This window comes from Ovis aries, chromosome 24 (assembly GCF_016772045.2).
Source record: "Ovis aries strain OAR_USU_Benz2616 breed Rambouillet chromosome 24, ARS-UI_Ramb_v3.0, whole genome shotgun sequence".
Classification (NCBI taxonomy): Eukaryota; Metazoa; Chordata; class Mammalia; order Artiodactyla; family Bovidae; genus Ovis; species Ovis aries.
In genome coordinates, this window is record NC_056077.1 from 19,032,824 (window position 1) to 19,059,894 (window position 27,071).

At 37.7% G+C, this 27,071-nt stretch overlaps 3 protein-coding genes across 17 annotated transcripts in view; 2 read left to right on the forward strand and 1 right to left on the reverse strand.

Moving 5' to 3' along the window:
- ACSM3 (acyl-CoA synthetase medium chain family member 3) overlaps positions 1-11,484 on the forward strand; it is a 58,488-nt gene extending 47,004 nt beyond the window's left edge. For 3 of the 10 annotated variants that reach the window (XM_060405797.1, XM_042240499.2, XM_027961112.3), the window contains exons 10-14: positions 6,255-6,356; positions 7,345-7,472; positions 7,577-7,676; positions 10,221-10,340; positions 10,733-11,484. In XM_060405797.1, coding sequence (XP_060261780.1) covers positions 6,255-6,356; positions 7,345-7,472; positions 7,577-7,676; positions 10,221-10,340; positions 10,733-10,819 — 537 coding nt within the window. In that variant the 3' untranslated portion in view covers positions 10,820-11,484. Of the gene's footprint in view, positions 1-6,254; positions 6,357-7,344; positions 7,473-7,576; positions 7,677-10,220 lie in introns of all 10 variants that reach the window. The other 7 variants (XM_060405794.1, XM_060405796.1, XM_060405793.1 and 4 more) reach the window with 3 other exon arrangements.
- The window catches only part of ERI2 (ERI1 exoribonuclease family member 2), a 55,241-nt gene extending 29,721 nt beyond the window's left edge, over positions 1-25,520 (reverse strand). The window contains exons 1-9 of one of the 5 annotated variants that reach the window (XM_060405792.1): positions 25,466-25,520; positions 21,640-21,707; positions 21,472-21,555; positions 20,718-20,845; positions 19,954-20,104; positions 18,485-18,585; positions 16,747-16,828; positions 13,378-13,466; positions 9,394-13,172 (exon numbers count right to left, since the gene is read on the reverse strand). In XM_060405792.1, the coding sequence (XP_060261775.1) occupies positions 11,835-13,172; positions 13,378-13,466; positions 16,747-16,828; positions 18,485-18,585; positions 19,954-20,104; positions 20,718-20,845; positions 21,472-21,555; positions 21,640-21,707; positions 25,466-25,488 (2,064 nt within the window). In that variant the 5' untranslated portion in view covers positions 25,489-25,520 and the 3' untranslated portion in view covers positions 9,394-11,834. Of the gene's footprint in view, positions 1-9,393; positions 13,173-13,377; positions 13,467-16,746; positions 16,829-18,484; positions 18,586-19,953; positions 20,111-20,717; positions 20,846-21,471; positions 21,556-21,639; positions 21,708-25,465 lie in introns of those variants that run through there. The other 4 variants (XM_004020819.6, XM_042240498.2, XM_042240496.2 and 1 more) reach the window with 4 other exon arrangements.
- Positions 25,521-25,551: 31 nt separating this feature from the next.
- REXO5 (RNA exonuclease 5) overlaps positions 25,552-27,071 on the forward strand; it is a 60,302-nt gene continuing 58,782 nt past the window's right edge. For both annotated transcript variants that reach the window (XM_004020820.6, XM_012104209.4), the window contains exon 1: positions 25,552-26,183. In XM_004020820.6, coding sequence (XP_004020869.3) covers positions 26,043-26,183 — 141 coding nt within the window. In that variant the 5' untranslated portion in view covers positions 25,552-26,042. The remainder of the gene's footprint in view (positions 26,184-27,071) is intronic.

The following is a 27,071-nucleotide window of genomic DNA, read 5'->3' on the forward strand; positions in this document are numbered from 1 at the left end:
GACCAGTGCTTCCCTGATAGCACAGTTGGTAAAGAATCCACCTGCAATGAAGGAGAGCCTGGTTCGTTTCCTGGGTCAGCAAGATCCAGTATTCTTGGGCTTCCCTGGTTGCTCAGCTTGTAATGAATCCACCTGCAATGTGGAAGACCTGGGTTCAATCCCTGGTTTGGGAAGGTCCCCTGGAGAAAGGAAAGGCTACCAACTCCAGTATCCTGGCTTGGAGAATTCCAAGGACTATATAGTCCATGGGCCGCAGAGCAACTTTCACTATTTAGCTTTAGGCCTGAAAGTATTGATAGTATGTCCTGAGGATACACCCCTGTCTTAGTCATGGGCAAATCAAGATGGTTAGTAACTCTGATAATAAAAGGACAGATTTTACAGGTTTCTAGTGAGGATTAATGCAATAATATTTCTAAAGAGAATAGAAAAGTGCTTGGCACATAATAAAGATCCATAGATAGGTATTATTGGAAATATAGACCAATGGAACAAGATACAAAGCCCAGAGATAAATACACACACCTATGGGTTCCAAATAGGAAAAGGAGTATGTCAAGGCTGTATATTGTCACCCTGCTTATTTAACTTATATGCAGAGTACATCATGAGAAATGCTGGACTGGAAGAAACACAAGCTGGAATCAAGATTGCCAGGAGAAATATCAATAACCTCAGATATGCAGATGACACCACCCTTTGGCAGAAAGTAAAGAGGAGCTAAAAGCCTCTTGATGAAAGTGAAAGAGGGGAGTGAAAAAGTTGGCTTAAAGCTCAACATTCAGAAAATGAAGATGATGGCATCCGGTCCCATCACTTCATGGGAAATAGAAGGGGAAACAGTGGAAACAGTGTCAGACTTTATTTTTTGGGCTCCAAAATCACTGCAGATGGTGACTGCAGCCATGAAATTAAAAGATGCTTACTCCTTGGAAGAAAAGTTATGACCAACCTAGATAGCATACTCAAAAGCAGAGACATTACTTTGCCGACTAAGGTCCGTCTAGTCAAGGCTATGGTTTTTCCTGTGGCCATGTATGGATGTGAGAGTTGGACTGTGAAGAAGGCTGAGCGCCAAAGAATTGATGCTTTTGAACTGTGGTGTTGGAGAAGACTCTTGAGAGTCCCTTGGACTGCAAGGAGATCCAACCAGTCCATTCTGAAGGAGATCAGCTCTGGGATTTCATTGGAAGGAATGATGCTAAAGCTGAAACTCCAGTACTTTGGCCACCTCATGAGGAGTTGACTCATTGGAAAAGACTCTGATGCTGGGAGGAGTTGGGGGCAGGAGGAGAAGGGGACGACCAAGGATGAGATGGCTGGATGGCATCACTGACTCAATAGACCTGAGTCTGAGTGAACTCCAGGAGATGGTGATAAACAGGGAGGCCTGGTGTGCTCCAATTCATGGGGTCGCAAAGAGTCAGACATGGCTGAGTGACTGAACTGAACTGAACTGATAGGTACCTTATCCACAAAGGAGTCAAGAATATACAATGGAGAAAAGACAGCCTCTTCAATAAGTGGTGCTGGGGAAACTGGATAACTATGTGTAAAATAATGAAATTAGAACACTTCCTTAACACCATACACAAAAATAAACTCAAAATGGACTAAAGACCTACATGTAAGGGCGGAAACTATAAAAGTCATAGGGGAAAACATAGGCATAACACTCTTTGACATAAATTGCAGCATCTATTTGACCCACCTCTTAGAGTAATAGAAAGAACAAAAGTAAACAAATGGGATCTAATTAAACTTGAATACTTGTACACAGCAAAGGAAACTATAAACAAGATGGAAAGACAACCCTTAGAATGAGAGAAAGTAATTGCAAATGAAACAACTGACAAAGGATTAATCTCTAAAATATATAAGCAGCTCATGCATTTCAATATCAGAAAAACAAATAAACTAATCAAAAATGGGCAGAAGATCTAAACAGACCTTTCTCCAAAGACACATGGCCAACAAACACATGAAAAGATGCTCAAAACTGCTCATTATTTGAGAAATGGAAATAAAAAAAACGATGAGGTATCACCTCACAATGATCAAAGTGGCCAGCATTGAAAGATCTACCAACAATAAATGCTAGAGAGGATGTGGAGAAAAGGGAATCCTCTTGCACTGTTGGTAGGATCAAAAGTTGATACAACCACTGTGGAGAACAGTATAGAGATTTCTTTAAAAACTAGGAATAAAACTACTACATGACCCAGTACCCCATATCCCACTACTGGGCATATACCTTGAGAAAATCATAATTGAAAAAGACACATGTTCCCCAAAGTTCATAGCAGCACTATTTACAATAGCTAGAACATGGAAGCACAGTAGATGCCCATCAACAGATGAATGGATAAAGAAATTGTGGTACATATATACAATAGAATACTACTCAGCCATAAAAAGGAATGAATCTGAGTCAGTGGTAGTCAGGTAGATGAAACTAGAGCCTGTTACACAGACTGAAGTTAAGTCAGAAAGAGAAAAACAACTATTATTTATTAACACATATATACTGAATTTTGAAAAGATGGTACTGATGAACCTATTTGCAGGGCAGGAATAGGGATGTAGAAGTAAAGAACAGACTTGTGGACACAATGGGGAAGGAAAAGGTAGGACAAATTGAGAGAATAGCATTGACATATATATACTACCAGGTATAAAACAGATAGGCAGTGGGAAGCTGCTATTAATATACAACACAGAAAGCCCAGCTTGGCACTCCATGATAACATAGAGGGGTGGGAAGGAGGCTCTAGAAGGAGGGATAGTTATAGTTATGACTTATTTGGGTTGTTGTATGGCAGAAACCAGTGCAACATTGTAAAGCAATTATTCTCCAATTAAAAATAAAATAATAATAATAATAAAAAGCAAAACATAGGTGCTATTATTGTTATTATTCACCTCTCCCTCGAATTTGTTTCCTTTGAAAAGCTTTTCTAAGAAGGGATGGTAGAGCAGCACTAGTTATATTCAGTAGAAAGACTTAATAGTTCATTGGTTAATATTAGTAGGCTGCCTTAAGTTAGAGAAAGATATATTAAGCATTATCTGCAATACAAGTAATCAAATTGGCATTTCACACAGATGTTTTCTCTTGATGACAACCCCCAACATACATGGCTAACAGGGTCTCACAGGCATAGCTGTATTCATAGCCATCTCAACTGCAATGTACCGCCAGTTCCCCATTCATTCAAGCCCAGTGATTTTTGAATCCCCAGTGATTCAAGCCCAACTGTCTTTGAATGAAAACTTGTGTGGGCGAGAGGAACAGTGCAACAGCATCTCTGCCTTCATTTATTTATCCAAATCTTTTTTATTTTGGTAAAAAACATGTAACTTAAAATTTATTAGTTTGACCATTTTTAAGTGCATCATTCAATGGTATTAAATAATACCATATTAAATAATGTTGTGCAGCTGTCACCACTATCCATCTCCATAACTTTTCATCTTGGAAAACTAAAACTCTCTATATACTGAATAATAACTCAATTCCTCTTCCCACCTGGCCCTCACAATCACCATTCTACTTTCTGCCTCTATGATTTTAACTACTTTAAGTACTATATATAATACATACAGTATAATATATATAAGTATACTATATATAATGCTACAGTCTACTATATATAAGTATACTATATATAATACATAGTCATTTTTTGTAATCAGCTTATTACATTTAACATAATATCCTCAAAACTTCATCCATGTTGTAGCATGTGTTGGGATTTCCTTCCTTTGAAGGCTGAATAATGTTCCATTGCATATATGTACCACATTATGCTTGTTCATTTGTTTACTGATGAGCGCTTGGGTTGCTCCCACACTTTAACCATTGTGAATAATGCTATGATAAACACGGTAAATCAGCAACTCTTTGAAACCATTTTTTATTCTTTTGAGTAGATACCTAGAAGTAAAGTTGCTGGATTATATGGTAATTTTACTTTTAAATTTTTTTATTGGAGTATAGCTGATTTACAATGTTGTAACACACAACAAAGGTATACAACAGGTATACAACAAAGTAAATCACTTGTACACGTGGTAATTTTAATTTTTTGAGAAACTGCCGTACTGTTTTCCACAGTGGCTGTACCATTTTGCATTACATCTTTACCAACACTTGTTATTTTGTTTTTTTTGATAGTAGCCATTCATGGGAAATAGATGGGGAAACAGTGGAAACAGTGTCACACTCCAAAATCACTGCAGATGGTGACTGCAGCCATGAAATTAAAAGACGCTTACTCCTTGGAAGAAAAGTTATGACCAACCTAGATAGCATACTCAAAAGCAGAGACGTTACTTTGCCGACTAAGGTCTGTCTAGTTAAGGCTATGTTTTTTCCAGTAGTCATGTATGGATGTGAGAGTTGGACTGTGAAGAAGGCTGAGGGCCGAAGAATTGATGCTTTTGAAGTGTGGTGTTGGAGAAGACTCTTGAGAGTCCCTTGGACTGCAAGGAAGGAATGATGCTAAAGCTGAAACTCCAGTACTTTGGCTACCTCGTGTGAAGAGCTGACTCATTGGAAAAGGCTCTGATGCTGGGAGGGATTGGGGGCAGGAGAAGAAGGGCACAACCGAGGATGAGATGGCTGGATGGCATCACTGACTCGATGGACGTGAATCTGAGTGAAGTCCGGCAGTTGGTGATGGACAGGGAGACCTGGTGTGCTGTGATTCATGGGGCTGCAAAAAGTCGGAGATGACTGAGCGACTGAACTGAACTGAACTGATCCTAATAGGTGTGAGATTGTAGTTTTGATATGCATTTGTCTCATGTGGCCACCTTCATTTTTAACTCTTTCCCATGGGCTTTTGTTATTGTGCCCCTCCTTCCTTACCTAGGAGCATCTTTAGTGATATTCTAAAATCTGAGCATGTACTCTAACTAGCTGGATGTCAGACATTTGCAATTTCAAAGATCAAAGCTCATAATTTTCATATTTAAACATTCTAAGACCCCTTGAACAGGGAGGTATGTGATTCTCCCCAGAGATAGAATATTTTATCTGTGTTCGCATCTATTAAATAGTAGTCTGTGTAAAGTAATCAGAACTCTTTAACATTTCTCTTTTCTATTAATAATACCTTGATAGCTGTGGCCAAATATTAGATGACTCGATGGGAATTTACACTTTTTTATTTGCAAAAATTTAAAAATAAGTTCTTACATTTAGAATTCCTTTGCCTTTTCAGTTTCTTATTGGGGACATAAGCCCTTTTTGTGCTGGAAAGGGCCAGATAAAAATATCCTTTGCTAACAAACTATATCTCAGATTTGAAGGGTGTATATAAAAGCAGTGTGGAGTTTTCATATTTAGAAACAGCTAAAAGAGCAGAATAGGTAAGCAAGCAATCTGAGAAATGCTTGTTATATTTTTAGAAAATGAATTTAACTCTCTGGAAAGATTACATAGAGAAGTATAATGATGAAAAGCACAGGTGCTACAGTATGATTGCTAAGATTTGAATTTCACCTCAAGCATGCACTCTGGCGTTACTTACACTCTCTGTGCCTCTGTTTCCTTATACGTAAAATGAGCATAATACTCCTAACCAGATAGGGTTGTTGTAAGGACTAAAGAAGATAGCATATGTGAAATAGAGCATTAACATTTATTATTTAGGATGTGGTAAGTGCTTAATAAATGCCAGCTACTATTAGGTACTTCAGAGAACATGAGAGGATAAGAGAGCAAGGCTTCAGCTTACCTACCACTGTCTCAGCCACAAAACAGTTCCCTTTTCCTGATAACTCACATTTGGCTTCTGAGGTAAGATTTTGTTTGTTTCACAAAGTTGGAAAACCAGTAATGAAATACTTATGAAAGAAAAAGACAATAAGATATATCACAAATGATAAAAGCAGGTTGCAAAACACTATTTTATAAAGTGATCCTATTTTTCTGTCTATATCATCTCAAAGGATATTACTAGAATGTGATTATTGCTGGATGACAGAATTAAGGAAAAATTTTATTCTTTCACATTTTGCTAACCTGTATTTTACAATATAATTTACAATAAGAATTTAAATAACTATATTTCTCTTAGGAACTTAAAGTTTTTAATTTTAATTTTGCTTAATTTTTTAAACTTAAAATTTTTCTGAAGTCTGCATTCTTAAATAGCAACCCCCCCCAAAAAAATCTGCAGTGCAAATATTTCAGATGTGGCGTTAAATAAAAATTTCCTTAAATAAATTACTCTGTTTCATCCTAGATTTTAGATGTAAATGGCAATGTTCTACCACCTGGAAAAGAAGGAGATATTGGCATTCGAGTTCGACCTAACCGACCACTTGGCCTTTTTACCCATTATATAGTAAGAGACTTATTACTAAATAGCATCTCATTTCCTAATTATTTCTCAGAAGTGCCTGGTAATTATCCCTATTTGCCACAAAATACAACTAGGATAGGTATTGGGCCTTTTCTTGAGAGATTCGTTGTCCTGAACAGTAATCGCTTGGACAGGGAACAGAAGAAACACCCAAATGCTTATTAAAGAAGGGCATGTTGGTCCCCACAGGCTAGATCACTGCTCCAAGCCCATGAAGGTAAAAGGGAGGGGGTCCTAGAAAGAAGACTGCCCTCTTAACATCATTAATCCACTCCACTGTAAATCAGCACGCAATAATTTTCCTGAAATCTGATTAGTGGTCTCTCTTCATGGAAAGAGTGAGAGAAACAAGGAATGAGGCAGTGAACTGAAGTAAATATCTTTTATTAGAGGCCTCCCAAGCTCCTGTTTGCAAACATACTTTCATTTCTAATTACAGTATACAAATTAGAGAAAAGTTTACACCAATATAATCAAAGGCTCAGGTTCTGTCAGTAATACATAATGTAACAATACTTCCTTTTACTTCCTGCCAAATTTACAGAATCAATTTTCTATTTTTGTGTAAGCCAAACAAAATACATAACAAACACACAATAAAACCCTGTTCTTTGACTTATTAGGTATTGGTACTTTAACTCTGTGTATTGACTTCTCTTTTTTCCTATGAGTGTTGAGATATTAACCAATTATCAAAAGACTTATTTAGCCTACTCCTCTGACTTCCTGCAATATTTATTTTGTAACCAATCTAAAAAAATTCCCAGCATGCCTAGTCTTTGTAGTTATAGTTTACCTATCTTATATTGGGCTGGCTCAATGCTAGACTTCCATCTCTATTTCTCATGTTAGCTCCTCTTCATTCTAAGAATTCTCAAAAACACTAAAATTTTTTTTTCTCCTTAAATATTTAAAAATCCAACTGGATCAAAGAATAACATTCAAAATAAAATTATCATTTGTTTTACAGGATAATCCTACAAAAACAGCTTCAACTCTACGAGGCAATTTCTATATCACTGGGGACAGAGGCTATATGGATGAGGATGGATATTTCTGGTTTGTTTCAAGAGCAGATGATATCATATTATCTTCTGGGTAATTTTCATCTGTGGATATGTCTATGTTGACTGTTTGTTAGTAGTCTGGAGTGAACTTTTTGCTCACCTTTATAAATTCCTGCCTTATGTTTTATTTCCCAGTTACCGAATTGGTCCGTTTGAGGTAGAAAGTGCCCTGATTGAACATCCTGCAGTTGCAGAGTCAGCTGTTGTCAGCAGTCCAGATCCCATCAGAGGAGAGGTAACTGATTTGCCTCTACCTTAGTTTGTTGGCAGTCTAACACATACTTTTAAATAGTAGTTCACTGAAACAGAATTACCTAAATGATTCATTCACTAATTATGTAGTTTAGAGACTCATTATTAAATATGCTAGTCAGATAGAAATACGCTAATTAGAATGAACTGCTACAGAATGAGACTGAAAATATACACTCTATAAAGAATTTGAATCATCTCCATGGAGTACTGGGGCAAGACAGTGTGAATGCCAACAACCCAGGTTCACACCAGAAACGACCCCATGGGCTGTAGCCTATCAGGCTCCTCCGTCCATGGGATTTTCCAGGCAAGAATACTGGAGTGGGTTTGCTATTTCCTTCTCCAGGAAATCTTCCCCACCCACGGATTGAACCTGGGTCTCTTGCATTGTAGACAGATACTTTACCGTCTGAGCCACCAGGGAAGTCAGAAGCTAATTACATAGGTTCAAGTTGTTACCCAGATCTGGAAACTAACATAGCCCCTAGTGTAGCTGAGGATAGGCTGGCATCAGATATCCGGACTAGGAACAAGGTCAGAAATAGGAACTAAGTAACTAGAAGCAAGCTGGGTCGGTCAGTAAGTAGAGGCTTCAGGAAATATAAATAAGACAGAAGTCCTAAAATCTCACTTCTGTTGGGGTTGATCACCTGGTAGTCTGGGTTTAAAGATTCCATGCCACTCTTCAGGTACTTTTTGCCAGGCATGGTCAATAATATTCCACATTCTAGTAATTTAAGTAGGGAAAAGATTCAGTAATTATTGAAGTTTGTCCCTTTGTTCTGAATGCCATCAGTAGGTGGAATGAGTCTTTCCCTTAACATCAGTCATCATTTCCTCCTCTGTAAAAGGATTCTGTGAGGGGAATTACACTCCATATTTTGTAATAAATCTATAAGGGAAAAGAATCTGAAAAAAACTCTATCTTATCTATATCTGAATCACTTTGCTGTACACCTGAAACTAACAACAGTTAATCAACCATACTTCAACAAAAAAAATTACAAAAAGAGAGAAGGATATAAAGTTGTAATGTACAGCAAGGTTCCATTTTTAAGTATAAATGTCTTAGGAAAAATAGGAATAATTCACACCACTTTGCTGGTTTTCTCTGGAGAATAAAATTAAAAATGATTTTTAATTTATTTTTTAAAAAGTTTGTGAGGATTAAACAAGTTAACATAGGTAAAGGGCTTATAACAATACTTAGAACATATTAAGTCATTAAAAATATTAGGTATTAGTTGTAATAGTAGAAATATAAGACTTTTTTAACCTAAAATCTATAAGTGGGCTTCAAAGTTTCCCTGAAATTCTGTGCAAAAGAAATTACTACAACTGATACCTCATGTTTTTAATGACTTAGTATATATGTTCCAGGTATTGTTATAAGCCCTATACCTATGTTAATTTACTTAATCCTCATAAACTCCTTTCACAGAGAAGGAAACTGAGGCACAGATGTGTCCTAACTTGTCTGAGATTATAGGCAAAGTGTGACTCAAATCCAGGTTGTGTACTTCAGAGTTCATACTTTTAACCATGTTAGATTTCTCTTTATTAATTTATCATTTTCTATAATGGTTTATAAAGAATTCTATAAAGTTAGATTTTATCCAAGGTGCATGAGTCACCAATATACAAACCAGTAATTACAAACACTAGTTCTTAAAATAACTTGCCTTTGCACAATTCACTTATAGCAAGGATGAAATTTTTTAATTCATAAAAATGTTGATAAGCAATAGAACAAGCAAAATACAAATAAATTTTATGAAATGTCAAACAATGAATACAAGAAAATTATATACATGCATAGACACACATACACAACTGCCTTGCATCAACAGAAGTGTCTATGGAATAGAGTGGACAGTCTCAGCAAACTGTTTCTTTTAACAAGGATATGGCAAACTCAGTCAGAAGACTGTTTATTAAGACCATACTGAGGGTGGTGACCTATAAACTAGACTAGATCAGGATGGGTTGTTTTATAAAAGACTGTGCTTAGTGCACTACCAAGTTTCCAAAAGAAAATTTTTTTAAGGGGATAACAGATGAGGCAAGAAGTCAAGAGCAGAGATGATCAGAAACAGGTCAGAAAGTAGTTTAAGATGTAGTGAGATGAGGGAGTTCAAGTACAGATCAAAATCAAAGTAGGGGTTCCAAAAGCTAGGTTGTATTAAGATCCCCTGGAGTAGGAAATGGCAACCTGCTCCAGTACTCTTGTCTGGAAAATTCCATGGACAGAGGAGCCTGGCAGGCTACAGTCCATGGGGTCAAAGTTGGAGACGACTGAGCAACTGAGCACACACACACACACACACACACACACACACACACACAATAGATATAAAATCTAGGTATGGGAGTCAACTGGCTGGCTTAAGAATGTAAAGCTGAGATCAGACCCTAATAAACATTTTGGCTCACCATATGAGGTATTTATTTAGATTCTCAAGTTAAGAGAAAGATACATTGAAACATAAAAATATACAACTCATCATTCAAATATTTATTTTAGGTAGTAAAGGCTTTCATTGTTCTGAATCCTGATTACAAGTCACATGATCAAGAACAACTGAAAAAGGAGATTCAGGAGCATGTAAAAAGAAATACAGCACCTTACAAGTATCCCAGAAAGGTAGGTACTCTAATTAAGAACAATATTAGCTTAGTATTCTGGAAATTTTCAGCTGTTTATTTTTTCCATTTTAATGAACATTCTCTTGAAATGTGCTATACCAAACATTTCAAACTGAACTAATGACATGGATAAGAAACAGAATCTGAGATCAAAATGAAACTCTTAACCTAATTTGTAGGGTCATTTGGCTTACTGGACTTATAGTAAATACTAAAAAATATCAAATATCAAAAAAATATCCTCAACAATATCCCTTTTCCCTTTTTTGGCTGTTACCAGAAAACCCCCTAACTGGTGTCCTGATTCTTTCACTTAGAGTTCATAACATAATTGACTTTGTCTAAAGATGAAAACTTCTGGCCTAATTTTCTTCCCTTGGATATCTACAGGTAGAATTTATTCAAGAGCTGCCAAAGACTATTAGTGGGAAGATAAAAAGAAATGAACTGAGGAAGAAAGAATGGGAAACAATTTAAGCCTATTCCATTAATTATGATGGTCTCTATAAAATAAGACTGTAAAATCAAAGATTATGAAAAGGTGGTAAAAAATGTGATAGTATGCTTATAAACTAATTGATTTAAAATATCCTGTGGTTATCACCTCATAGGCTGGATTCTGAAATAAAACATTCAATAAATTCCTCTGCATCGGTGTCAATGTTTTTATAATTTGGTAATATAAAAAGAATACCATCAGTTGTTGAGGAATTTTTAAACACATAGTGTAGATGCAATTTCTGAACTAAATCTCTGACCTATTGAATTCCAGATCTTAGCTGAGTAATTCTACTGATACACTGACTATAAATCAGAACCAATTTTTAATGGCTGAAATAAAATGAAACAAGTTATAAAGTTTTTAGAAAAGTCTTAAATAATAGATTATCGTAATTCTCAAAGTACAAGTATCTACCTGAAACTGGTCTAGGGATTTTTTTATTGGTCACATTGTTATCCAAACAATTTAAAAATAATTTAAAATTCATTTCAAGGTCTAAGTGTAAAAGGATATCATATATTGTATTCCTGAAACTGATATAATATTGTATGACATTATAATTCAATATAAATAGATAGGATATCATGTATTAATATTGCTATTATATTTAATCTAATAAATACAGTTTATCAAGTTTTAATTTGTGGTTCTTCAAAAAAATGTGATGTTTGGTAACAGTTAATATATGAAATATAAATAAAATAGTATAAAACATTATCAGCATACTCATGTGTGGAAATTCAGGGGACAATCAGGATTCATACATGGAGAGAAGACAAATTAGATAACTGGTGAATGAAATTAGAAGGCTGTGACATTATTTTTTTCTATTTTCAGTGTGTGTGTGTGAATGTGCTGAATAGCCCCAGAGTAGCTTACAGAGCTCAGATATGCAGAGTCCTCACAACATGTAGCCCTATACACATTTTTTTCTCTTTACTGCACTAAAAGTCACAGTGAAGTAAAAACATAGTTTAGACACAAAAAAGGTCAATTTCTCATTGAAGGTCTGAGTCTCAATGAACTTTCAGTAGAGAAATTTACATTTCTGTCATAAATAAGGTTTGTTTCTAGAGAACTAAAAGTGAGTCCTCCTGGGGAATGAGATAGAACTATACTGTTTGCTCTTTCCTTTTGAAGTGTTTGTTCCCACTTGAAATAACCACAACATTTTCTCTTTTCTTGGTACTTCCCAACAGGACAACAATAGAAGACTTTTCCATGGTTTGGTCCATTATTAGAAACAGTAAGTCTCTTAGATCTTCGGCCACACTTGCATAAAGGAGGTGTTACTTTCCCACTCTTCCAAGGTTCTTGCAGATTAACTGTAGAAGTTAAGACAGAAGGGAGAATCTTCCAGGAAGAAATTGCTCCTGGGGAGTCATTAGATGATGCAGGCTTTTCTTCATGAATAGTGAAAGTCTGCTTTTTTGCTGGTGGGAAAAGTGGAGGACTGGATGGATTCCTTTTACTATCATCTAAACAAAGAGGATGTTTCCCCAAAACTAAAGGATGAGACACATTGGAATTAACACTGTTGAAATTACTTGATTTACATTCAGGTAATTTAAAGCCAAAAGTATCTGAACCTGGATCTTTGGCTTCCTTTATATTATAAATAGTGGTATGGGGACTCTTATATACAATAGACTTAGAGGTAACAGATTTTTCAGGAGTTTCTTCTGTGCCTCCAAAGTTTTCATGACTTAACATTTCAGATTCTTCTAAAACCATTACTTTTTCTCCAGAATTAAGTGAAGTGTCTACATTTGAGTCACTAACGCGAGGTATACAATATATATTTTGCTCGGGCTGAGATGCTGGCAATAAAGCTACATCCTCCCAATCAGCCAACATAGGTAAACAGTCAAGAGCAGAACTCACTTCCATATCAGAAACATTATTAAAAGATGAAATGGTAGTTGAAACAGGTACCAGTTCTGAACCAACTGTTGAAGACTTAGAATTGGTATTAAATGCAAGATGTTGGTTTATTTGCTTCTGCATAGGTGTATTCCGGCTGGAAGACTGCAATTGCCCCACAGAAGTCCAGGACTTAGTAGCATTAAAGAGAGATAAACAGCCTCTGACACTGCAAAGACCTGCTTTTATGCTGTCCTTTTGTTGTAACTGATCCTGCTGTACCTTTATAGGAGAATTCACACCAACTGACTTCATTTGAATTTTCTTGTAAGATTTTATTGAATTTTTAGGCTCCCCACCATATATGCTGGGATCATGAGTGCTATTGGTACAGGCTGATGTTTCTTCAACTTGCTCCATATTCAAATTTCTGGTGAAAATATTAGGATTCCTCTTAGTGGAAACCTATGATTCCACAGACAAAACCAACAACTTTAGAAACTCTGCATTCATAATTTCTTTAGTATACATTATACAATATGACAAAAAAGAAAAACATCAGCACTGACTGATCTATAAAGGACAGCATACATAACATCTACATTTCAGTTAGCCTGCAATTACTTCTGGAGTTTGAAATAATAGAATAAAGAGGCAAGACACCACTAACCTTGTTCAAAGACCTTGTAATCTTCATTAAGCAACCATCCCTGATCATTTTCCAAGCAAGAAGGGCAGTATTCCGAGAATCATCCAACCCTGAGGAAACAGATATCAAAGATTAAATTTAGTGGTACCTATGTAAAGAAACATACTAACACTTAAGCAGAAACTGGAACATACAGTTGGTTTTATGATCATCTACTAATTTTCATCATATAAAATGGTCTTGTGGAAAGCTGTGGCAGCCTCACCAATGAAAGATTTCCCAAATTTAGTCATCTGGTCCTGAACTTTTGTTTGTTAGTTGATTCAATCAGTTTTGATTTCAGTACTTGGGATTGGTCTGTTCATAATTATTTTCTGTTTCTTCCTGCCACAGAGTAGCTGGTAGTCATCTCTTATGATCCTTTGTATTTCTGTGATGTCAGCCGTAATTCTTTTTTCATTTCTAATTTTGTTGATTTGAGTCCTCTCCCTTTTTTTTCTGGATGAGTCAGGCTAAAGGTTTCTCAATTTTATCTTTTCAAAGAACCAGCTTTTAGGTTAACTGATTTTTGCTATTGTTTTCTTGGTTTCTATTTCATTTATTTCTGTCTGATCTTCATGATTCATTTCCTTCTACTAACTTTAGGTTTTGTTTGTTCTTCTTTCTCTAGTTGCTTTAGGTATAGGAATAGGTTGTTTGAGACTTTCTTGTTTCTTGAAGTAAGACTGTATTGCTACAAACTTCCCTTAGAACTTCTTTGGCTCCAGCCCATAGGTTTTAGATCACTGTTCGTTCTTTTTGTCTCTAGGTATCACCATACATAAAAATAAGCTCAAAATGAGTTAAAGACATAGATGTGAGACTAGGCACTATAAAATTCTTAGAGAAAAACACAGAACACTCTTTGACATAAATCACAGCAATATCTTTTTTGATCTGCTTCTGAGTTATGGAAATAAAAACAAAAGAAATAAAGGGGATCTAATTAAATTCAAAAGCTTTTGCATAGCAAAGGAAACCATAAACAAAATGAAAAGACAACTCACAGAATGGGAGAAAATATTTGCAGATGATATGACAGACAAGGTATTAGTCTCCAAAATTTACAAACAGCTCATGCAGCTAAATATCATCAAAATAACCAACCCAATCAAAAAATGGGCAGAAGACCTAAATAGACATTTCTTCAAAGAAGACATACAGATGGCCGAGAGGCACATAAAAGATATTCAACATCAGTAATTATCAGAGAAATGCAAATTATCAGAGAAACGCAAATTAAAACTAGAGATCCCTCACCAAAAAATTCACAAACAGTAAATGCTGGAGAGGGTGTGAAGAGGAAACCCTCCTATACTGTTGGTGGGAATGTAAACTGGTACGGCCACTATGGAAAACATATGTGAGTTCCTAAAGAAATTGAAAACAGAGCTACCATAGATCCTGAAATCCTACTCCTGGGCATGTATCTGGAGAAAGACATGGTCCGAAAGGATACATGCATCCCAATGCTCATTGCAGTGCTGTTTACAATAGCCAAGACATTGAAACAATCTAAATGCTCACTGACAGAACATTGAATAAAGAAGATGTGGTACATATATACAACAGAATATTGTTTGTGGTAGTTATAGTCACTAAGTCTTGTCTGACTCTTTTGGGCTATAGCTCACCAGGGATTTCCCAGGCAAGAGTATTAGAGTGGGTTGTCATTTCCTTCTCCAGGGAATCTTCCCAACACAGGGATCAAACTCATACCTGCATTGCAGGCAGATTCTTTACCATTGAGGCACCAGGGAAGCCCAATGGAATATTACCCAGCCATTAAAAAGATGAAATAATGCCTTTGCCACAACATGGATGGACTTAAGAGTCAGATACACTGACTGAAGTAAGTTAGAGAAATATCCTGTTATCACTTACATGTACAATCTATCTATCTATCTATACAAATGAACTTATTTACAAAGTAGTAACAGACTCAGAGACTTAGAAAAAGAACTTACAGTAACAGGGGGAATGGTGGGGGGAGGGATAGTTAGGAGTTTGGGATTGACATATACATTCTGCTATATTTAAAATGGATAACCAACACAGACCTACTGTATAGCACATGGAATGCTGCTCAGTGTTATATGGCAGCCTGGATGGAAGGGGAGTTTGGGGAGAATGGATACATTTACATGTACGGCTGAGTCCCTTCACTATTCACCTAAAACTATCATAACATAGTTTGTTAACTGGCTATACTCCAATACAAAATAAAAAGTTAAAAAAAAAAGAATAATAAAAATTAAAACAAAATAAAATGGATGGGGACTTCCCTGGTAGTTCAGTGGCTAACACTCTGCAGGGGGCTGGGGTTCAATCCCTGGTTAGGGAACTACATTCTGCATGCTGGTAACTAAAGATTCTGCATGCTGCAACAAAATACGCAAAAAGTAAACTCAAAATGGATCAAAGACCTAAATGTAAGCCCAGACACAATAAAACTCTTAAGAGGGAAACGCAGGCAGAACATTCTCTGACATAAATCACAGCAGTATTTATTTTGATTTACCTGCTAGAGTAAAGAAAATGAAAATTAAAATAAACAATTGGGACCTAATTAAATTTAAATGCTTTTGCATAGCAAAGAAACCAATAAACAAAATGAAAAGATAACTCATAGAATCAGAGAAAATATGTGCAAATGAAGCAACAAGCAAGAGATTAATCTTCAAAATAAACAAACAAACAAAATAAATAACTCATGCAGCTCTATGCCAAAAAAGCAAATCACCCAATTGAAAAATGAACAGAAGATCCAAACAAACATTTCTCCAAAGACATACAGATGGCCAAAAGCACATGTCTCCAAACAATAAATGCTGGAGAGGCTGTGGAGAAAAGGGAGCCCTTCTACCTTGTCAGTAGGAATGTAAATTGGTACAACCACTACAGAACAGTATGCAGATTCCTTAAAAAACTAAAAATAGAACTACCATTATGATCCAGCAATCCCACTTCTGGGCATATATTCAGCGAAGACCATAATCTGAAGATATATGCACCCCAATGTTCACTGCACCACTGTTTATAATAGCCAAGACATGGAAGCAATTTAAATATTCATCAATAGAGGAATGGATATAGAAGATGTGGCACATATACACATTTTTTTTTTAAAGAAACTAGAAATCCACTAGATAACGGTCTTATATAAAACCTTACAATATTTTAAGGAAATGGTAATTTGAAAATCTTGGAAACAATCTGAATGTATAGACTAGGGCTTTTTCAGGCTGAGGATATTCTTTATTAATGACATCATTGAAAAATGAGAAGCAAATGAAAGTGTATAAAAATAAAATGACTTACATAATAAAATTAATCTCAAGATATACTAACCAAAATGTTCTCGCCCTGAGAATTGCATTCCCACTTCCTGCAGGGCACCACTGAGTCCTTTTGGTTTTCTTCTATAGAAAATCTAGTCAAATAAAAGACAATATATTTTTAAAAATAATTACTATGTGAAAGGCTATTCAGTTAACCATTTACTTCTTATGATTTTTATTCTATTAGATTTGAAATGTGCTTATTTTTGTGTTGTTTTTATATACTTTAGGAAAAGTATTTATATGGATGCTTCAAAACAAAATATTTTGTTTGTAGAAACCCATACCCATGTGTGATTGACTATACCAAAGCCTTTGACTGTGTGGATCACAATAAACTGTGGAAAATTCTGAAAGAGATGGGAATACAGACCACCTGACCTGCCTCTTGAGAAATCTGTATGCAGGTCAGGAACCAAAAATTAGTACTGGACATGGAACAACAGACTGGTTCCAAATAGGAAAAGGAGTACATCAAGGCTGTATATTGTCACCCTGCTTATTTAACTTATATGCAGAGTACATCATGAGAAACGCTGGACTGGAAGAAACACAAGCTGGAATCAAGATTGCTGGGAGAAATATCAATAACCTCAGATATGCAGATGACACCACCCTTATGGCAGAAAGTGAAGAGGAGCTAAAGAGCCTCTTGATGAAAGTGAAAGAGGAAAGTGAAAAAGTTGGCTTAAAGCTCAACATTCAGAAAACGAAGATGATGGCATCCGGTCCCATCACTTCATGGGAAATAGATGGGGAAACAGTGGAAACAGTGTCACAATTTATTTTTTGGGCTCCAAAATCACTGCAGATGGTGACTGCAGCCATGAAATTAAAAGATGTTTACTCCTTGGAAGAAAAGTTATGACCAACCTAGATAGCATATTGAAAAGCAGAGATATTACTTTGCCGACTAAGGTCCGTCTAGTCAAGGCTATGGTTTTTCCTGTGGTCATGTATGGATGTGAGAGTTGGACTGTGAAGAAGGCTGAGCGCCAAAGAATAGATGCTTTCAAACTGTGGTGTTGGAGAAGACTCTTGAGAGTCCCTTGGACTGCAAGGAGATCCAACCAGTCCATTCTGAAGGAGATCAGCCCTGCGATTTCTTTGGAAGGAATGATGCTAAAGCTGAAACTCCAGTACTTTGGCCACCTCGTGCGAAGAGTTGACTCATTGGAAAAGACTCTGATGCTGGGAGGGATTGGGGGCAGGAGGAGAAGGGGACGACAGAGGATGAGATGGCTGGATGGCATCACTGATTCAATGGACGTGAGTCTTCTGAGTGAACTCCGGGAGTTGGTGATGGACAGGGAGGCCTGGTATGCTGCGATTCGTGGGGTCGCAAAGAGTAGGACATGACTGAGTGACTGAAATGAACTGATACTCATGTGTGAAGTGAAAGTAGCTCAGTTGTGTCCGACTCTTTGCAACCCCATGGACTATACAGTCCTTGGAATTCTCCAGGCCAGAATACTGGAGTAGGTAGCCTTTCCCTTCTCCAGGGGATCTTCCCAATCTAGGGATTAAACCCAGGTCTCCTGCATTAGCAGCCGAACCATAAAAAAAGCCCAAGAATACTGGAGTGGGTTAGCCTATCCCTTTTCCAGCAGATCTTTCTGATCCAGGAATCAAACCGGGGTCCCCTGAATTGCAGGTGAATTCTTACCAATTGAGCTATCAAGGAAGCCTATGTGTAGGATAAAGTTTAATAACTTTTCAATAGAAGGAAAGTGAACATGCCCCCTTACCTTGTAAGTTACTCTGAGATCAATCCAAGAATTAAGGAACACAGGTTTTAACAGTTGTTTTCTTTTACATTCATACTCCAGGCAAACCCCCAAGTCCCAGTCTGCATCAAGAATATTAGAACAAAGTCAATGATGCTAATGGTTTTTACTTATGCTATTATCTATAAACAAAATGCTGAAAGTCGACATAAAACAGAATAACAGGACTTAGAATAATACATAACATACACTATACTATATTTTATATCTAGTATATACATATACAACATATTGTATATATTATATACTATGCAACATATAATAGAAGAGTAAGATTTTGTTGCCCTAGTATTTAAAAATTACTCATAACTTACTAGTATGAAATTAGGTCAGTAACTAAGTTTCAAAGTGATTTCTTAAAAGCCCAGTAAAACACACTGACATTTCAGAAAGAAGAGTTAGGTGTCACATTACAAGGCTTAGATGGAAAAGATTATCTGCTTTCAACATTGTAGAAAATATTAATGTAACTGAGAAACCAAACATCTTACAGGGACCCTGTTGGGCTGTACCCCACAGCCATGTAAGCACTGTACTTGCCCAACCTCAAGACCAAAGAAAGAGCCCAGAGTCAGTGACAGAGACATCAAGGGTTTAATGAACAGGGGGACTGTACATGTCTGAAGGTCTTGGAGCATACTCCATCATGTGAAGCAGATGGTGGGCAGGACATGATGGCAGCAGTCTTCAGTTATAGACGGAATTGACATCAGTTGGTTCATCAGTTATCAAAGAAACCAGCTGAGGAGAAAGCCCTTCATGTTCCTTTGATAAGTTATCATGGTGGAGATAAAGATTCTGGTCTAAAGATCTAAAGATTAGAACAATCACTAGCCGGGGCTAAGGGCAAGTATGTATTAAGAGGGGAGGTCAGTCATATGAGTAGGGTGTAGGTCAAGCAGTGGTATACAGAGAACAAAAGAACAGCCATCTTGAATGGCCTGATCATACAGACCCAAACACAATTATCAATGCTATGCGTCAATGACAGCATTGTTAACAATGACTATTAAAGGTAATGCTCTATTAGGGCATATAAAAGATCTACTTTAAATGGCCCATTTTTTTCCCTTGGTGTCTACATTAGAAGCGTGAAAGTATAAAAGCAAAGATTTCAAGGTGAATATGGATTCTTTTTATCAAAATTGTAGAAATACCATGATAAAAAAAACTTTTACCCGTCTTTGCCCAGATTCAGGAGAATAGAGAAATCTAGAAAGATTCTTAAAAGTTAGAGCTTAACTTTTAAAGGTGTTTAAAATTTTAAAAATATGAATAAGTTTACTTTTGTTGGTTAATATCATGCTAGACATTAAAGATTTCTTTTTGTGGCCCAGGAAGGTAACAAGTATAATTCTTACTAGAGATAAAGAATTAACTAGTGGCAATGCTACTCATTAATGATTGCTAAATATAAGTTATTTTTTTACCTGACCAAGTAACAAATGCACATAATTTTACTTCAGAAGTGGAAATATCTGATATTGTAGTAGCAAAAATAATTTTCTTCTGTTGCTGAATCTTCTGAATCCATTTACAGAACTGAGATAAACAAATCTTCAGAGGGACTCCTTCATCAACCTGAGCCTGAATAGAGTCATATAATATGAATTCAGTTACTGAATTCCGTAATTATTGCACACATAATTAGGCACTATGAGGAAGATATACAACAAGGAAGAGGTTTTAACTGGCAGTTTATCTAGTGAAAAGATGTTAAAACACATAAGAGAGAGATAATAAAACAATTAGAATTCTACAAGATAAGAAAAATTACATTGACTAATCTAAAATCACACAGAAATACAATAAAGATATCCTGATAGCTGGAAATCTGATATCACTTAATTTCCATAAAATATATTTGATATACATTTTTATAACACTATTCTTTCCAATTTTTTTTTGGCTGTACCATGGGGGAATCTTAATTTCTCAACCAGGGATCAAACCCACGACCTCTGCAGTGGGAGTACGGAGTCATAATCATTGGACCACCGTGGGAGTGTAATTTTTTCTGATTTTTAAAGATTCTAGTGGGCTTCTGAAGGGGACAGGATTTCTAACAGTGAACAAATCTAATTCCACATGGCATATAGCTTTTATTTTCTTTCTGAATTTTAATATTTACATCTTTCCTGCTTGTTTTTTGTTGAAATGGGAGGATGAGAAGTGGGGAAAAGAGAGGGCATACCTGCCTTATGCCTGTCAGTTCCATGCAAAATTCAGAGAGAATTGGATGTTCCTGAGGCTGAACATAAGCATGGAACTCAGATTCAATCTCTCCAGTTGATGTGTTCAGTAATACAGCTGGAAATTCAACTACATGAAAGAATCATCAATTGACAGCTGAATACATAATTGCTAAACTAATGCTGCAATCATTTTAAATTAAGTATATATTGATATTACCTTCACATAGTATTATTAAATAATCATTGTTTTAGTGAAAGCACATTAAAATGACCAAAGCAGTGTAATGTAATGGTTATATAAAATTATGCCAAAGAATAAATCAAACTATTAAAGTTACAGGTATATCTATTTAAAACTCTTGAATATATTTCCATAATTAGAAGACCATACGAAAGTTGAAACATAGTTCTTTTTACAAAGGTATTTTTTTTAATCAATTTCTATGTAGTTGAGATTTTGAATATAATCCCAAAACAATTATTTTATGTGGTGACACACTTAAGTATTAGGTTTGTGGGTCTTTTTTGTCATCAGATTTCATAGTAAATTACCAATCCACAGATCATTTTGTTTTCTTATTTAGCATTGCTTGTACTGTGTGCTAAGTTGCTTCAGTCATGTCCAATGACCCTATAGACTGCAGCCCACCAGGCTCCTCTGTCCATGGGATTCTCCAGGCAAGAATACTGCAGTGGGCTGCTGTGCCCTTCTCCAGGGGATCTTTGGCCATTGGCAGGCAAGTTCAGACTTACTTATTTCCTGACTCCGGTGGTGTTTCCCATCATTCCAACATGTTGACTCAAAATCAATGATGATTAAGTAGTCAAACAACTGCTCTGCAAAAGATCAGTGTCCTTATGTATCACCAGTGTTAAAAGTGCAAAACTACAGAATGTAAAGAAATGAGGCACATTACTTACTAGATTTGCTTCTTCCTAGGTTTCCATTTGCTGGTGGAATTGATTTTCTCCTAATTAATCCAAGCTGCCTAAAAATGTAAAACAATCCAGGTATGTTCAACAAAATCATTCATATTCCTGTTTACATAAATTAACAAACTGATGGTATAACCCTCATTATTAATGTACTAATGTACTGTGATTGAGAGGAAACTAAACTAGACTTTGAGGGCAAAAGACTTTGGTTCTTTGCACTCTTCTGACTTTAGCAGTCATTCTACCAAAGAATATTCAAATTACTACACAAACTACTACACTCATGCTCAAAATTCTTCAAGCTAGGCTTCAAACTACGTGATCTCAAAATTTCCAGATGTACAAGTTTGATTTTAAAAAGGCAGAGGAACCAGAGATCAAATTGCCAACATCTGTTGAATCACAGAAAAAGGGAATTCCAGAAAAATATCTACTTCTTCAATGACTACATTAAAGCCTTTGACTGTAGATCATAATAAACTGTCAAAAATTCTTCAAGAGATGGGAATATCAGACCACCTTACCTGCCTCCTGAGAAACCTGTATGCAGGTCAAGAAGCAACAGTTAGAACTGGACATGGAACAACAGACTGGTTCCCAACTGGGAAAGGAGTAAGTCAACGCTGTATATTGTCACCCTGCTTATTTAATTTATATGAAGAGTACATCATGAGAAATGCTGACATGGATGAAGCTCAAGGGGGAATCAAGACTGACGGGAGAAATATCAATAACCTCAGATATGCAGATACCACCACCCTTATGGCAGAAAGTGAAGAGGAACTAAAGAGTCTCTTGATGAACATGAAAGAAGAGAGTGAAAAAACTGGCTCAAAACTCAACATTCAAAAAATGAAGATCATGGTATCTGGTCCCATCACTTCATGGTAAATAGATGGGGAAACAATGGAAATAGTGACAGACTTTATTTTATTGGGCTCCAAAATCACTGCAGACGATCACTGCAGCCATGAAATCAATAAATGCTTGCTCCTTGGAAGAAAAGCTATGGCCAACCTAGACAGCATATTAAAAAGCAGAGACATTACTTTGCCGACTAAGGTCCATCTAGTCAAAACTATGGTTTTTCCAGTAGTCAAGTACAGATGTGAGAGTTGGACAACAGAGAAGGCTGAATGCTGATGAACTGATGCTTTCAAATTCTGGTGCTGGAGAAGACTCTTGAGAGGTCCTTGGATAGCAAGATCAAACCAGTCAATCCTAAAAGAAATCAACCCTGAATATTCACTGGAAGGACTGATGCTAGAGCTAAAGCCAATATTTTGGCTGCCTGATGCAAAGAGCTGACTCACTGGAAAAAATCCTGATGCTGGGAAAGACTGAGGGCAGGAGAAGGGGGCAACAGAAGATGAGATGGTTGGATGGCATCATCGACTTAATGGATAAGAGTTTGAGCAAACTCTAGGAGACAGTAAAAGACAAAGAAGCCTGGCGTACTGCAGTCCATGTGGTCACAAAGAGTCAGATATGACTAAGCGACTGAACAACAAGTCATTCTACCTCATGGGCTTCAAAGTGCATATTTGCAAACAGACTGTTTCTCTGTGCTCCTATTATTTTATAGTAATAATGAGGAACTCAAGTGGTTGTAAAGATGCATTGAAAACCTAAGTTAATTTTGCTTTCGTATTTTTCCAGCCTTTGCTATGTGAAGAGCACAGTGGAGAGGAGAGAGGGCAGGTCCAGTCTTCTAGGAGTTTAAAAAATCTGGGTAAATAAACTAGATATTCATGGAAAACTAGTGTAAGGTAATATATAATAAAGGATCCTTATGGGCGATATTCTAAGTGCACAGAAAGGGAAGAGCTTGTTACCTGAAGCCTCTTGGTAGATGTCAAGCCAAAAAACCACCAAGGCAAAGAGCAGAAGGAAGGATTTATTACTTGCAGCAAGTAAGAATAACACCAGGGATATTTCCTGGTGTTTCCCACACCAGCGTCGCCCCTAAACTGCAAAACTGGGTAAGTTTAAGCTAAGGGTACATGTATATTTCATGTAGGGGCTTAGGTGGTTGAGATTCCAAACATGAGCTGATTGAAGTCAAGAGAGTCAAAAAGCTCAACATTATCATCCCTTGGGTTCCAGGTGATCGGGTGGTTGAGTGCTTCAGGCTAATCTATACCATTGAAACAGAACTAGGAATTTTTTTTTCTTTTTGGCAGCTTGCAGGATATTGGTTTCCAGAGCAGGGATCAACCTTGTACCCTCTGCAATGGAAGCTGGGAGCCCTAACCACTGGACCACCAGGAAACTCCCAGGACGAAGAGTCTTTACTTCTGAGATATTATCTTTGCCACTGTTACTTCTCTTGCCTGGTAACAGTTGTTTCTGCATTCTTTGTTTCTTTAATACCAGTAATTTCTAAACTTCTCTGGCAGTCCAGTGGTTAGGAATCCACTTGCCAATGCAGGGGACATGGGTTTAATCCCTGCTCCAGGATGACTCCACACGTTGAGGAGCAACTAAGCCCATGGAGCCCAACTACTGAGCTTGCCCTCCCCAGCTACCAAAGCCAGTGAACCCTAGAGCCTGTGCTCTGTAACAAAGAGTAGCCACCTCAATGAGAAACCTGCAGACCACAACTAGAGAGTAGCCTCTGCTTGCTGCAACTAGAGAAAAGCCTGCGCACAGCAACAAAGACCCAGTGCAGCCAAAAAAAAAAAAAATAAAAAATTTTTTTTAAAAAAGGATCACTGTGGCCAGCCTCAGACCACAAAATGGCTTATGCCAAACATGACTTCTCTAATATTGAGAAAGTCTTGTATGGTTGTCTTTCTCCAGTGAATATCTGCTTACATGCTTATTGCGGTCTTAGGCTTACTGACATCTTAAGTGTCCTGAGACAAAACTATTCAATACTTTGCTAGGTAGTTTAACCAGGCAGACACCACTCATTCTAGTTTCCCTGTTTGACCTGTGATGGGAAGTTGAGAATAATGGCTAACATCTATTGATTGTTTACTATATAATGCTGGTGGTAATTTAGTCAGTCTTCTGACTCTTGGAATCCTCTGTCCATGGAATTCTCCAGGCAAGAATACTGGAGTGGGTTGCCATTTCCTTCTCCAGGGTATCTTCCCAATCCAGGGATCAAAACCCTGTCTCCTGAACTGCAGGCAGATTCTTTATGGACATATTACGCACTGAATCAAGATGATGATCTCATTTCATCCTCAACAACCGTACAAAATAGTCCTTTCTGCTACCTACATTTAATCGGTGAGAAATCAAATTCGGCAATTTGCTAGAAAACACGTATTTAGTATGTGAAACCAGGATGATCCAACTGTGAAACCCATGCTTTCAAGAATGCATTCCACCGTTTCTATTAATTAGAATGTGAAAAGCCTGTCCAAGAATCAGGAAAAAGGCCATGATTCACACTGTGAATTAAACAGATCACTATAGCATGATACACACTGTTAATTAAACAGATCACTAGTAAGTGGTAGGGTGAACAGCTTGATAGGTGGAGTGATCTTGATAGCTGCCGGTGACCTCCACAAGGTCCCCTAGGGCCGTTCTTAATGTTCCCGGAGACCTAGAATAGGCAGACACTGGCGCAGGGGCACAGAGTAAAGAGCCCTCCCTAGTCCTTCCACGCTCCAACAAAAACAAAGAGCTGACTGAGGCTCGAGACTGAAGTCCCAGAAGAGTGACCTTCCAGTTCAGGCTGGCCAGTGCACGCCCAAACTGCAGAGAATGGAGGCTGAACACGGGGGACACTGAGTGGACGCTAGCGCCGGATCAGGAGCGATCCCCCGCCACCGCCCAGAACCGCCTTGCATACCGTGCGAGTCTCTTGGTCGCCATTCCTGACGTTCCTTCCTTGCCTCAGCCCAACTGCCGGAAGTCTCTGTAGCCCCACTTCCGCCCATTCAAACTCCCCGCGCGATTGGGGAGGGTGCTGCAGCGGCTTCTCTGCCTGTGGCTGAGGCAGAGGCGGCGGTCATCTTTACTCTCCCTCCCGCCTTCTTTTGGCGTCTTCGGGGGGGGGGGGATACGGGGTTTGGAGAGTGGTTTTTGACAGAGAAGCAGTTAGAAAGCGCCCCCTTCTCTCTTCCTAACTGACGGAGGCGCGTTTGCACCGTTGGGGGACCGTTTCGAATTCGGCCTCCAGCGTCGGCAGTAAAGCCGTTTGGCTTGGTGCTGCGTCGTTTTCTGCGTGGAGTAACGGGGAAGACGGTTGGCGCCCTAGCTTTCTGCGTTGGGCGGGGAGCGCTCCGTAAACTGATTTGAGAGGATCTGAGAAAGGTGCTAGGTAGGCTGTCGAAGCCCTTACTCCTCCCCACTGTGGAGACAGCCTGGGCCATCAGGGCGTCGGGGTTTTCTCAGAGCGCTTAAAAGCGATCTTTCTCAACAAGCTCATGGAGCCAGAGAGGGAAAGGAGCGGGAGCACCTTCAAGAAGGGCAGAAAGAGGAGGCGGATTCCGAGCAAGCTGGTCGGGGCCGCTGAGGCGATGAGATCCCGTTGGGATCTTGAGGAAAGGCAGCAACCTGTAGCCAAGGTGAGCAGTGGGGTGGGGGGGATCCCGACAGGGCAGCCCGAGGCAGTTTGGGACTCCCAAATAATAATACAATACCATTTACTTTGGGGCTGGTATTGGCGGTTTAAAACCGGTATTGTGCCTGGCACGCGAGAAGAATGTTCAACAAATATTTTGAAGTCTTCTGTGTGCAGGAATTGTTCTAGGTTCTGCAGATATACCAGTGCATACACAAAATTTCCTGCCCCCGTGCAGTTTACATTCCAGTAATGGAATAATAAGGCTGATAATCTGTCATTTCTTGAGTATTCTGTGGCATTCATCCCCATAGTCATCAGATTTCTATTGTCTTTCTAGGCACTTGGGGAACATTAGTGAGTAAACAAAGATCTCTACTGCCTTTCTAGTGGAGAGAGAAGATAAACAATAGTAAGGGAATTAGTGCTATGAAGTCTTTTAAAATGCGATTCCTTTTGGGGGAGCCTATCAGATTGGCAAAACAGATTTTTTTTAAAGGTTAACGTGGTAGAAAGTTGAAGGAAGTTGACAATCTCATCACTTTGTTTTGAAACCGTCTCAAAATTTGCGAGGACAGTATCAGAAACTTTTATCCACCCACATATTTTAGTGTTTACATATTTTCTAATATCTACATAACTAAAATGCAACCAGCAAAATCAGGAAATAACATGGATATATGCTACCATCTAATTCTCAGATCCCATTCAGGTTTCTCCAGTTCTAATAACGTCCTGTTTAGCAATAAGATCTAGTTTAGAATAAATGTGTTACTTTAGTTGTTATGTTGCCTTCGATGCAAACAATTGTTCAGTCTTTGACATTTGTGGCTTTACTACCTTTGAAGAACCTGTACCAGTTATTTTGTAGAATGTCAGAATGTCCCTCAAG